The 14,567-nt window shown below is 44.0% G+C and overlaps 1 protein-coding gene across 1 annotated transcript in view; it reads right to left on the bottom strand.

Annotated features, from left to right (window-relative positions):
- The window catches only part of TGM4 (transglutaminase 4), a 192,378-nt gene that overhangs the window by 67,592 nt on the left and 110,219 nt on the right, over positions 1 to 14,567 (bottom strand). The window contains exons 7-9 of the mRNA XM_086941753.1: positions 14,245 to 14,419; positions 12,891 to 13,029; positions 3,841 to 3,944 (exon numbers count right to left, since the gene is read on the bottom strand). Coding sequence (XP_086797879.1) covers positions 3,841 to 3,944; positions 12,891 to 13,029; positions 14,245 to 14,419 — 418 coding nt within the window. The remainder of the gene's footprint in view (positions 1 to 3,840; positions 3,945 to 12,890; positions 13,030 to 14,244; positions 14,420 to 14,567) is intronic.

The raw sequence follows: 14,567 nt of genomic DNA, 5'->3' as shown, positions 1-14,567 counted from the left end.
AAGTGCACGCCAAAAATTGTGAGATATTTCGTTTGTTTGTTCTGTAGTCTTAAGAAGGCCTTGCGCCACGGTGCGTCACTTTTAAAATGGGAAAAAGTGACGCACCGGCGGCGCAAGGCCTTCATAAATGAGGCCCTAGATTCTTCATCCTGGGTCGAATCTCCAGGAGACAGACCTATCATGTGCACATAGCACCTTAACCATATAACTGCAGGGGCTGTGCCCAATAAAGGCTCCAAATGATATAACCAACTATTGATCATATGCCCCAGCTAATCCTCAGCCATTTTCCTATGTTCACAAGCACCAGATTCAGAAAATGTTAGCAGAGCATGCAAAAGATAGTGAAAACCTAGACAAGGGACCTTAACGTAATATAGTACAGTCCAGCATGATCTACGAGCTCCCTTTACAAACAACGCAGGAAAAACAATTGACTTGGAAAAGTTAAAAAATAGATATTACTTTAAGAGGCAGGCAGGCAGGCCTTCCCACTGGCTCAGTAAATAGAGCTTGGTCACCAGATCCAAACACAGCACAGGCCTGATAGTCAACCCTCAGGTTTATTATGGAATGCTGAGGATGTAGGTGGGTGTGAGTGCTTTTGAAGTAGGCGCAGTGGAGATCCCTCCCCCTGGCCTTTCAGCTACTGTGTAGTGCTTCTGTATCCTAAAGAAAGGAGCCTCATCTCTTCAGCCTCGCAATTCTGCATCATGATGGTGAGGTACAAGGGAAAGCATTTAGGGCTGTGTTAGGGTCTAAATTAACCCTGGGCAGTGAACTCCGCTCCGCTCGCAGAGTGTGCAGAGTTTTCCACACTCCGCATTACGCGGAGATCGCAGAGTTCCCAAAAAGTCCGCTTCGCATTACGGAACAGAGTTTTTTTTCTTGCTCGCTTTTGTCAGCATCAAGTTGACGACTGCGAGCGAGGAAAATCAACATCATACAGCAAGTGGTCGCATATGCTGTCGACAGCTTGCATTGAGAAACTGCCCGTTTGCATTGAGAAAGCTGCTGCTCGAGTAAAAATCTACTCGAGTGGCAGAAAAGGAAAGCAGGGACCGCTTGCACTGTGCATGGTACTGTTCGTAATGATTGCACAGTACGGACAAGCATCTGGTACTGTGCAATCACCATGAACTGCTTTTTTCTATCGTACTCTGCCGCTCATTGAGCTACGCGCAGTGGGGCGTAGGTCTTTTTGCACTTTGCCGAGTTCCGTGTAGTGCAACACCGCGAACTCCGCCCAGGGTTAGTCTACATGGAAGAGTACTGTTTAATTATCCCTAAATCGCATTTAAAGCTACATCTTCACACAGGCATCAAGAATCTTCCTTAATATGTTCATATGCTTGCATTGAGGTGACACATCAGGTCGCTAATGTATGTCCTAAATGGACTTCTAGCTCACTTTTCAGGGGTACTTTTGGGAGGATTAGTCCCTTCTTTTTTTCTCTGCAGCCGTCCTTTCTCCATCTCTTTCTATCCATCTAATCTCTCTCTCACTCCGTCCTTCCTCTCTCTCACATTCCTTCCTCTCCCTCTCCTCCCTTATATCTCTCTCCTCTCTCTCTCTGATCACTCTCTCTGATCTTTCTCCTCCTGCACTCTTAGATCTCTGTCTTTCTTTTTCCTGATCCATTCGCTGTGTCTACTGCACTGAAGACAAGGGAGCTGGAAAAAGTTACAAAGGTGCCAGTTGCAGCCCTGGGTCTTCAGAAACTGGCCTCCAGCCCCATTGGAGATGCCCAACACAGCAAAGAGCAGGGAGATTCAAACCCATGACATCCAAGTTTTAGGGCATAAGCTCAGTCCACTGCAAAATCTTATCATTTGATAGCCTTCTCTACTTCCTGGAGTGACCTTTCTGTAAACAATATGACCTTCCTCAGGCTACATATCTGGGTTCAACTCTCTGTTACTGTGCATTGTCTGATTGCACAACAGTACCATGAAGGTCATTCCCATCACAGACAATTGTGACCTCTGCAAAGAGCAGTAGAGCTGTAACACAACTGTTAATTTGCCACGCCATGAGAGTAGCTTTAAGCGAACAGTACCAAGCTTCACATGACCCAGCCACAATGCAAAATATTAGTTGAGATTTACAAAACCATGCAATTCTCATTTGCGTGACTTTGAGTGTGATTTTTCCCGAAAAGTAAAGCTATGCGCTGCCTTGCGTTACTTTACCATGTGGAGCCATTCTGGGGACGGGGCATGGGCATTACCATGCATCCACCGATGAATTTTTATACAATCCCAGATTTACTAAGGTGAGTAATCCTGGGACTCTGCCAAAATTCTATGCCTCCCTGAACCAGGTGTACGAGGAGAAGTACCTTTATTTCTCCTTGATACTTACTCTTTCTATGCATGCTGCATTCTGCATGGCTATGGTGCAAGCACTGCGAGTCCTAGGGAAGAGGCCCTCCTTAGGCCTTGAGCTCATAATCCTGGAATATCATCCCCAGGCCTGGGGGGGCAGGGTGCTCCCTCCCTTGGGTGGGGCCTCGACTTCTTGTGTTGGTCCACTGTTGTGAGGCCGTGGGGAAGTGCCCCCCTGGCCTGGGTTTTGCAGCACTATACCATGGCTGAACTGCCCAGGGGAGGCACCCACCCTCCGCGGACTCTCAGCCATGGTGTAGCACTGTGAAGCCAAGGGGAGGGAGGCCTGCTCTGAGGAGCTGGACCATGGGTGTGAGGCTCAGGGGAGGGGGGGCCCTCTCCTGGGGCTTGCGAAAAGCCTCACAAAAAGGTGTCAGCCCAGGCCTTCTGAGCTAACTCAGCACCCCATCCACCCTGCAGGAATAACCATTATATCCTTAGAAATTTGAAGTGCAAGGTTAAGACACATTTTGCTCCCAAAAAGCATTTGGATGGAGGAGAGGTAAAAGAGGAGCAAGCAGAGTGGGCAGTGATAAATCTAAAGAGGTGTGCTGTGGCCTGTGAGACATCTTGGTAAGGCAAGAGTGGGGCCAGGGGCAGCTGCCGACACTGCCCATGCCTATCGCTGGCCCTATGTATCTGCCTCTCCCAGTGTGCACAACTGATGTCACTTGTGCTGTCCAAGGAGAAAGGAGAAAAATATCATACCTTTTCTTCCCAGGCTCCTTTAATCACATTGCTTACATTAATTAATGTACAGCTGGACACTGCATGCCCCACTTCATTAGAAAGTGTATTCCACATTTTTAATTCTGAACAGAAAATCTAATTATGATATTGTATGGACTGCAGATGTCAAGTCTAGGTTTTTCCGGGAAGTGAACCATTCCTGTACAGAATACTACGCTTTGATACAGTTAAGCACTTTTATAACTCTGTATGTGTGCTGTACAGTACAATACACATGTAGTTAAAAGGTTTTGAAAAATGAAATAGTTTCTCTGATGTTACACCTGCCTCAAGGATGCATACAGTTTTGGTGCAAATTGGAAGATAGGGATTTGCTACATACCCCATGGGTGGTTTCATCGGAAGATCCATGTATCACCGGAAGTACGTCCTCTTGGCGCAAAGGAGCACAAACTAGCCTATAGTGCTGCTTTGTGTTACTTTGGGGCTATTGTCTAATGCAAACAGTGTTTTGGACTGGAAAGAAATTCCAAAAATAACACTTTGTGTCGGTTTGCATCACTTTAGTAACGCAAAACCAATGCAAAGTGTTGATAAATTTGGCCCTATGTTTCATACAGAATGATAAGAAAGAATAATGCCATTAATGGTGTGTGCAGCCAGTTAGAGAGCAGACACCGGGCAATTACAATGCAGCTGCTAGTTCAAGAGGTTCATAATTCTTCTCAACTAATTTGGAGTCCTTTAAAATGGCTGACTTACCTTGACTTGGCTCCTGAGGGGTAGCATCAATTGCTTGCCAGCCATCAAATCCTTTGGGCAAGTCTGGTCTTTTCATCCATACATCATTCCACACATGAAAATTCCTAAAACGAGTGGCACACTGTTGTCAAAGGAATATTTCGTCTTCTTACATGTAATAGGCATGTTAAAAAGTCTATTCAGTAACAAAAGCACCAAAGTAACAACAATTGATTTTGTGCTCCCTTTGCTGATTTTCTGCTTTGTGGTTCTCAGATAAAACCAATTATAAGCAACAAAGAGTGCAGAAGGGGATACTTCATGTGCAGTAGAATAATGGAAACACCAGCTTTTGCTGAACATTTGCTGCACTTTTACTGCTTTGGTACCATTCGGAATCAACGGAGTATAACTGTAGTCCCTGTCTCTTACCAATTTTCTTTGATGGATCTCAGATACTCTTTCTGTGCCCCACTTGGGATATTGGAGATTACTTAGTCTCCCCTTGTGACCATCCACAATATCCCTGAACTCCAAGGACCTAAATCCACTCACCTTTTGGGGGAAAGCTCCCCTTCATGGCTTTGGCTCCGGTTCTCGACACATTGATGTGTGGTGGCCACCTGGTTTGCAGTTGAACTCTTAGTGGAATCTCAGTCCGGGGTAAGTGGCACCAGCATTATGTCATCTTAATTCACTGACAGCAGGACAGAACTTTGCTTTCTGAAAGCTCAGGCATGGGGATTGTAGCAAGAAATATCATTGCGCATATAAATGCCTCCAGAATCCATGTCCTCTCATAAAGCACTGCATGCAACACTGCTTATCATGATGGTTTGAAATGCATGTCTATAAGAACCATGTGTCCTTTTACAGAATTATCAGTGGATACATCATGAACACATTCAGTGCCCCTGTGCACCCTCAGAAAGGGTCCATGCGTCAATTTGGCTATCGCTCTGATGCCTACATCACATACATTAACTTGGAAAATCTACAGGTTAGTGTATGAGCTGTACACACTACAGCTCAAAAACAAGAAGAGGCAATAACTGCTCTGTCTTTCATAAACTGAAGCTTGAAACCATTCTCAGCCTCAACACTGATTTAAAACAGATCGATGATACAGCTGCAGTATCACTAAGTTTAGCATTTGCTTGTCATCCCTCCATGTCAAAATAAAACTTGGACCACAGTTGCTGAGACAATGCTTGACACTCGGCAACATCACCCATCCAAAGCACTGTGACTGAAGTTAATGAGAACATATTGAATTGTGCTTGTTCTTTACATTAAGAGGGCAAATGCACTAGGAGTGCACTGTTATGTACCCCAACCTAGGCCTAAATAGCGAAATGACCTTTCACCTACATCCTCCTCCCTACCTCTGCATAATGGTTCTAGCACTGACCTTTTACCCAGTTATGTGCTGAATAAATGTTGATTGGTTTCCTTGAAACTAGCCTAATTTATTATGCATGAGGATTCTTAGAAAAGTCCCCTGCACATGACGTACATAACAGGATTAACATACTCTGTATAAAAGACATGGTCATCTTCATCCCAGGGTGACATAACTACTTTGCATAACTGCTAGAATTGATTTAGGCTCATTTACATAATCATACTCTCAATATATCGATTGTGGTAGGAACCCTGAGGCTATCTTTATGGCATAAAAGAACCATACCATCACTAGAAACACAGAGGAGGTGCTTCCATTCTGACATAAGACACTGGGTTCCCTGCACGCTGAAGTTTCAACATGCAGCAATCTAACATCACTTGCATGGTGTCCAACTCGTTACCAAGATGGGGTCCTTCATTTTCTCCCATCAAATAATGGGGTAGGCTCTTTCCTAGGGGACTCTTGGCTTTACACCCACATACATGCTAGGTACACTTAGGTAGGGTCTACATCGTAGGAGTACGCTTGATTACTGTCATGTTTATATGCCTGCATATATTCACTGTTTTAGTATCATGGTAGAATTCTACCTTATATTTACTCTGTTGGTGCTTGTAATATTTTACATTTGCTTCTGTCTAATGATTGTTGCAGCAAACATGTTTTATAATATAATGACGCTGGTTCAATAAATACTTATTGAAAACGTCCCTAATGTTTATTCTGTGTACCTCTATGAGACTAAGTGAGCACAATTGACTGAGCGAAAAGTACTGTACTGTTTCCATGATTCCTTTGCTTTTGAAAACAGAAAAATGCTACATCTTTGGAATCCCGTTGTAATGGAACTGGCATTTTAGAAATGGTTTTGCTGAGGAATAAACACATCAGATGCCCCTGACGAAGGGAACGTGGCTTCCCGAAATGCATTGGGTTTTTGATTAATATTATGACATGTGGAACCAATCTGTGCCCTGGAGTTTGCTTTGAACACACGAGAGTAATTGGCATGGATAAAATGAATTGAAGGAATAGTCAAAAAAATAGAAGAGAAACAGTTGTATAAAAAGTTGGAGGAAAAAGATTTAAAATATGGTTGAATTTAATTCATTGGATTCATACTGGGAAAAGGTTGTGCAGCTTGGTGGAACCAGGTATGGTTCCCCCTTAGATTTGACAGGAAAGTGTTCTGCCATATAAAAAAATATACTTTTATGTATTGGTTAAACCCCCCCTGAATTCATACCGTAAATCCATGTCTTACAAGGCACACTCACATGTGTGAAAATGGGGCATGCTAAATGTTAAAGAACTGGGGGCCAGATGTAGAACCGTTTTCAGCAGTCGCAAATGGAAAATCAGGCCCTTTATGACTGCTAAAAAGGGTTGTAGTATGCACCAACCCTATTTTGTGAGTCGGTAACCTATTACCAACTCCCAAAATAGGGTTTGTGAGACGCTTTTAGGAAGGGCGTGCAAAGAGCGTCCATTCCTGATAGTGAGCCTAACTGGTATGTCCGATTGTTTTGCAACCGCAAATGCGTTCACAAAACAATTTTAGTTACCATCCCCTTTAAGTATGTAGCCAAGATATCTGCAGCTGCGCCATGCCATCCACGCACATCTCCCCGCGCCAACCACCCTTCCAGAGTCCAGCCCACTAGAAGCCCAAGGGATGATGGGGGATCTGGGTAGGGGGGGGGGGGGGGGTATCCCGAATTTACCGCTCCCTTGTGAACAATAGCCCCTCATCCCTCGACCAGCTACGTGCCCGGTGGGAGGGATGGGTGGGACCCCTAGAGGAGACTGATTCGAGGGACGCCTTGATGGCCCCAAGCACCCTGACCACATCATCGAAGCTGCGTCTGGTGCAGACGTACTATTTACACACGTCCTACCTCACCCCAGAGAGGCTTTTCTGAGCCCGATTGAGGCCCTCCGCTGATTGCCCAAGATGTAGACATTCCCCGGCCGACTTCTATCACATGGTGTGGCTGTGTCCGTGGCTGGAGAGGTTTTGGAGAGGAGTTGAGCGGTAGCTTTCACAGGTCCTGGGCTGGGAGATCCCTCATGACCCGCTGCGAATGCTGCTGGGGATTTTTGATGGCCTGGACGGCACCAGAATGGATAAACGTCTGTTGGGAACGGCGGTGGCCGGGGCCAAAATAGACATAGCACGACACTTGTCACGAACTGCGGCCCCCACGGTGGGGGATGGAGGAGGGGGGTGGATTGGTGCGGGGCCCAAGAGGAGGCCCTACTCGAATCCCGGGGCTCTCCGGAACTGTTCCCTAAAATATGGGGGAAGTGGTTCAACATGATCCCGCCTTGAACCCAAATACACACACTGTATTCAAAGTTGTTGTTACTATTACGCAAACGGTCAGACTGGAATGGATTGACCCTACCCATAAGTACTGCTGACCTTAACTCATTGTACCTGTTGATTTGTGAGCTGCTGCTAATGAAATTTCTTTTCTGTTTTAAAATGCTTAATAAAATTGATTATCAAAAAAAAGGTATGTAGCCAGCCAGGATAAAATGGGTAGAGGTCCCCAGGGGAACCCTAAGCCTTTGTTATTGTATGAACAGCCTGCCCTTAAAAAATGGAAAGAAAACAGGCTGCATTTGAAAAAAAAAAGTTGTTTTATTTAAAAAACAAACAAAGACATGGTGATCTGCTGTCCCGAAGAAGGCCACCATCCCTGTGTTCTTGCCCACTCCCAATGGGCCGCAAATTGCGACCTGCCTCAAAAATATTGAGGAAGCAGGTAATTTGCGACCCTATTGGAAATCGCTAAATGTGTCTAACACACATTAGTACATTCTGTTTTGCGGAACGTGAGTCGCAAATAATCGCAATTTGGAATGGCCGTTCATCTGGTCCAGGATGTTCCCACATTGGAAGGTACTAAAAGCTGCTTTATTGTGTAGGCAGTCATATCCCCCCTCCCGCCCCCCCCCCCACCTCCCCAGATGACTTAATTGTGAACAAAAATCTATTTTGAAAATTGAGCCTGGGAAAATGGTAGAACCTGACAAGACAGTTATTTTTCACTTTTATCGGAAATAAGTTTCAGTAACAGTAGATTATAGGTACGTGCAGTGGAAAAATTACTTTTAAAAAGTGTGCTTTGTAATGCCTGCTCTCCTCTAGTGGCTGCAATTACCATTGCACCGAGGAGTGAAGTGTTGGCCTACTTGAAAACAGAACAAACCCTTCCAATGCCAGGAAGACTGTTGTAGTGCAAATACTGACCAGTGATGTGAGTGAGCTGAGAGGGGATATTAATAGATGGTAATACAAAGGACTACAGCAACAGCTTTACTTTTTTACATTAATATCCCAAAAGAGGACTAAGGTGGCAGATGCCTTTCATCCATATGGGTCCTTCAGCCATTTAGAAGGAGGAGCCCAATGGGGCAACATGCTGGTCGGAAATACTGAGCCTCATGGGAACAGTCCTGCCCGAACTGCCCGGTCCAGTGAAGATATGGCTTGGCAATTCGGGCTGGACTGTTCCTATGAGGCACAGGGTCAAGTCTGATTTGCATATAGCTGTGTCTGAACTGGGGTGGCGAAGTGAGCTAAAGAACGATGATGGATTCAACTCAGATCTGTGACTGGGGGTGAGTGTCTGAAAGGTTTCAGTGCTCCGTCCATCATCTCCTTATGTTTGCTTTGTTTGCCCTAAGTTGGCAGGGTATGCCCAGACGAACCCACACCAGTACCCTGGAAAGACCACGCCCTAGTCAAGTTCAGCATCCCTCTCCTGGTCCAATGCCAATGCTCTACAGCCAGACCAGCCTGCCAAAACTGCAATAGCATCACTGACAAGGACTAGAACACTACTCTCAACACCCACCAACCCAAACACATTAACAGCCTCCCAAAAGCCATAGATATTTTTCAACAGTCGGATCACCCCCTACGTTGACTCAGAGGCCCCCCTCAAACACAGCAATACAAGATCCAGACCCCCGGTCAGTTGGTACATGGAGTAACTCAGACTGATGAAACGCCATTGCAAACAACTGGAGCACAAATGAAGAATGAGCCAGACCAATGCAGACAGGAGCACATTCGAATTGGTCCAAAGACATTACCACCAAATGATCAGCACTACCAAACGCACTGCTCAGGAAGACCGCATTGATACCAGCACCAACAGAAGCACAGAAATCTTCGCCATTGTGAAATATTTTACCTCCCCATTGGATTCCTCCATCTCGATCATCCCCTTGCAGGACTTCTGTCACAGTCTCTCTCAATTCTTCTGCATCAAAAGCACTGTTATTTGCAGCAACTATAATCTGCTACCGGACCCGCCAGACTTCGCCAGACGCCTTCCCATCTTATCAAAAGAACCATTGCAAGCAACATGGCACATCATCACCCCGGGAAAAAACTGCCATCACCGTGAAGTCTAACCACTCAGGTGCCCCACTAATCCCTGCCCCCACCACTTCTACTCCGATTGACTACAACCCATCAGCATCATGCTCACATACATTCTGAATGCCTTCGCCTGTTATGTGACCTTTCCAGGTTCTAGGAAATACACAACTGTCCTCCCATTGCCTACTCTTCAATGCTAACCATCTACAGAACAATCTCTTTGCTAACATTCCCAGCAACGATCTTAGAGAAAATCATCAACAGACACCTCACCTCAATGACCAGCAACTCCTTGACATCACTCATTCTGGTTTCAGACTCAACCACAGGACAGAAACATCCCTCATCGCAGCTGTGGATGACATCTGAATGACTTTGAACTCTCATTATCCATCCTCATTGAACGCCTACATGACATCGAAATCCAAGAACACGCACTTCTAAGGATCTGCTCCTTTCTAACTGGAAGGAGCCAGTCCGTCAGCTAGGCACTGTACACCTTGGACACCTATACCCTCATCTGTGGAGATACGCAAGGGTCCTTCCGGAGCCTGACTCTCTTTAACACATACATCATCCCTCTAGCCAGCATCACCTGCTCTCTCAATATTAACATCCTCTTTGTGCCGATGATACACATCCTCTCCCCCACGGACAAGACGACCAGTACCCAGATCAAGTTCAATGCCTGCATGACTAAACTCACCCACTGGATGAAGACCAACTGTCTAGAGCTGAAGACCAGCAAGACTGAAACAATGATCTTTGGAAAGAGCACATTACTGTGGAACTCCACCGGGTAGCAACCGAACTAGCACCGCGAACCATCCCCACCATCCATGCCAAGAATCCGGGCATCATCAGCAGCAGCAAACTCAACATGACCACCCAAGTCAATACCATCACCTCCTCCTGCTTCCATACGCTGAAGATGCTGTGGAAGATTTTCAAATATCTCCCAATCAGCAACAGGAAAATGGTAATGTACACCCCGGTCACAAGTAAGCTTGACTAAAGGAATACCCATTATGCCAGGATCAACAAATAACTACAAGAGGCTACAGGCCATTCAGGATTCGGGGGCCAGATTCACTCTAAATCTGGCAAGCCGTACTCACATCATACTATATCTGAAGTAGCTCCACTGGCTCTCCATTCACAAATAAGCACAATTCAAACTCTTCACCCACTCTTTCAAGGCACTACATAACACTGGCCCAGCATACCTCAACATTTGCATCTGCTTTCATAAACCTTACAGACACCTCTGCTCATCCGAACTTCTAAGTTCGCAAATCCCATGCATACAGAAAACCAGATCTGGGGGTCAAGCCTTCTCCATTATCGCTCCCAAAGTGTGGAATGACTTATCACTACACATAAGAGACTCCTCTTCACGTCTCTAATTTCGCAACAAGCTGATGACCTTGCTTTTTGAGTAGCCCCACTAGTCCCTAGGTGTGCCTAGACTCAGGCCAATAATTCCTCCGGTGTGACAGTGCACTCTACAAACCTCCATAACATAACATACCATAACATAAACCTATACAATAGTACAGAATGACCTGAGATAGATCATACTGGGCAGGAAACTCATTTTGACTACCTTACACTGTCCAATATAGCATATATTTCGAAAACAATTGCTACCTACTGTAATCTTGGCAAGCAAGATAGCTGAATATAATTTCCAAGAACAACTATCCCATGTGAGATTTGTGCAAGTAATGGGAACATTTTATCAACCATGGCATATTTTCTGTGTTTTTTTAGTGTCAGCTACTTGGCTCAAAGTTTTTCTTTTAGTTTGTGTGAGATTGGAGTGCTGTTTTAAGTCATCAGAGATATTGCTTTGGAAGAATAAGGAGTTTATGTTTCTTTTTTAATCAAGAAGGACTGAACAAGAATGCCCGGCCTAGGTGTTGAACACATTAGCTTGTAAAGGGTTCAAAAAGTGGGTGGAGGCACAGTTAAATGGAGAAGATACAATCAAACAAGGTGTCAGGTGTCCAATTGACCTGATGCAAAGAAATTATGCTTCTGTTTTTTACAGGGGAAGCTCCATCAAACATATTTTTGAGTATTGATGGGACCACAGTAGAAACGCCCAGAATCATCCGCTCATTATAGGCTTTTCCCAAAACCTAAGTTGGAGAGAGGTCATATTATTTTGTTACTTTATGTGGATGATTAGGCTTGAGCTCGCCACATAAAATAACAATGTAGCTTGTGCATTTGAATAGAACATTGGAATGTTGGGAGCTCAATTTAAAACAAAGGGGGACCCCGGCTTCTAATGGAGGGTACACGCCCGGGGCGCTAACATTCCAATGTTGTCATTCACAGATGTTGCTGTGAAGAAAGGCATAACAGAGCCCTATGGGATTTCAGTCCCTTAGGGCTCCGTAAGGCCTTTGTTTTATTTGTTAGTGCATTCTGCCCTCTAGTGGTGGAATGTTCTAATAGCCTCATAGCCCTCCTTGGCTTGGCTATGCCGGCATTAATGTCCCGCTCCTTTGTTAAAGGCCCTCACCTTCGGCTCGGGCCTTTCACACTAAGTGGGCCTTTAATAGCCAGTATAGTCCACTACGGTGGGCTATAAGACTATAATAGAATATTCAAGAGAAAGGTGGTGATGGTGAGTGATAACTATGAGCTAGTAAAGCTGGTAATATTTTCAGGAGTTATATTGTTAAAAATATACTACTGGGTGATTCCTGAGCAAGCTCCTCATACTAGTAGATCACGAGTGGGTGTATTTTCAGAACTCTTAAACTGATCTTCGGAGAAAAACTACTACGTTCCCAAAATGTATTTAAAGCTAATTAAGTGATAAATCATGTGTCCTAGGGGATACTTATTAATGTTCTTATTACGTTGGTGCAAGAGTCATTGCAGGTGTGTTTGTTATATATTACCAATGTAAAGGCATTCCACATTAGCAAACACTTTTTTTCAATACCGTTAACAAACTTGATGAACTGAGGTGACCACCGCTGTTAATCTTGTATATGGTGGCCGACAGCTAATGTAATCTAGTCTGATATGATCACTATTACAACACTAATAATATAAGTAGCTTGTTATGATTTTTATGGAACGTTAAGTACCTATTTTTACAGATGGCTAGAGACCTCTTTTCCACAGATTTGAATTTGGGCCATTCATTCAACAAAAACATGGTTGGTCGAGCTTCTTTAAGTGGTTTGGTGTCCTTGTGGGCTATGGTCTACCTTAAAAATGTGTTAATGAAAATGCACTTACCAAACAGAGTCCGAAGTCCAATCGTCTAATTTTTCTCCTTTTTCATTTAGATAAATGTCAACTTTAAGATTGTCTTCAGTGTCGTGTGCTGAAGCAAAGTTTGTTACACTTCGAGCTGGGATCCCTAAACACCGCATGACTGAAATATAAAGGAATATCATAGATAGATATCATTTAACCTCTCACCACCTCTTAACACACTGAAAAGGATGCATTACATATGAACATAACATGTTTGTATTATAACATTATTAGAATGCAATATGTACGCCTTGTTGCCTACGGGCCCTTAAGGGTGGTGCGACTGGTGCAGCCGCACCTGCCGCTGACCTTGCAGGGCGCGGAGTTTAGAAACAATAGGTTTAAAAAAAGCCCTGCTGCAGAGTTCCTTATCTAACCAGCAGTTTTCCGGCAAGAATAAAAATGTCAAGATAACGCTGATGATTTATGTTCCAGCTGGAGAGACATCAGGGGTTTGGAATTTTGTCTAGTGGCAGTTTTGAATCTAAATAAAGTAGCACAGAGAGTTTACGTGCCTGCTGTAAGGAACTCCTCTGCGCAGATCTCAAAAATTATTAGCTCAGTCTGTGTGTTTATGTTTTTGTAACAGTGATCCTTTTCTTACTTGCAGTTCATAAGTCACAAACCGAATATAAGACAGTGAGCTATCAACTGGCATAAAAGAGCTGCATGCAAACTGCTGGGTATAGGTTAAAACGTTATGATTATTATTCCCAGTCTCTAATTATCCTAATGTTGAATAAAATGATTTGTTGCATATACATTCTTTAATAGGATTCTTATTAGATTAATAAAGCCAATCCCAACTAGTGTGCTACTTTTAAATCCTGAGCTTTTGCATCTCCAGACCAAGCACTCGTTAAAATAGAAGCCCAGCCATATGGAAGACATATATCTCCTACATGCTTTAATCCTCATTGTCTTATGTAACATTTTTATACACTGATTTACAAACAGATGTTTAATTGTTTCTGTATAATGTGTGTGTGACGTTAAGTGCTCTAACACCCTACACTGGTCTAAGTAGCGCAATGAAGTAAATAACATGCATGTGAGAGAGGGGCTATGGAGAGACGCGGGGCACTGTTGGAGGGTGGTAGTGATGGAATCTGTGAAGAAGCAGGTGATTGGGGGTGGGGAGGGTGCCAACAAAGGTTGTCGCACCAAGTGCCACCAATGCCTGCAACAATCTTTATATATATTTGTGGCACAACAGCACATATCACAGGAACCAAAACACATATTATCTATTTTCAGTTTGGTAATGTCAGTTTGATTTCTCAGTTCATCTGAATTTTAATGCATGATCAATACTGAGGAGAAGAATGCTCACCAGTTGTAAGAACACCAGAGAAAACCCAGCACTGGCCATATAAAACAGGCTTTCTGCTTTTATAGTATTTCTGCAAAATGGCTGCACTTCCTGTCCAGCTCACAGGAGAGACACCCCCAGGATATTTTCCTGACCAGTTTCCAGTAAGAACGCCTGAATCATCATTGGAATTTACCTAAAAGAGACAGATTAATGCTGTAATCGTTATGTGAAAAATAACTTATTACTGAATGCACAAGCACATAGCTTAGGGGGAATAAGTGTGTTGCTTTCACAATATTCTTTACAGGCTTAGGATCTAGCCTGTAAATTATTTCTTTATG

This window comes from Lissotriton vulgaris, chromosome 10 (genome assembly GCF_964263255.1).
Source record: "Lissotriton vulgaris chromosome 10, aLisVul1.2, whole genome shotgun sequence".
NCBI classification, from domain to species: Eukaryota; Metazoa; Chordata; class Amphibia; order Caudata; family Salamandridae; genus Lissotriton; species Lissotriton vulgaris.
This window is presented reverse-complemented; position numbering and strand designations above follow the sequence as displayed.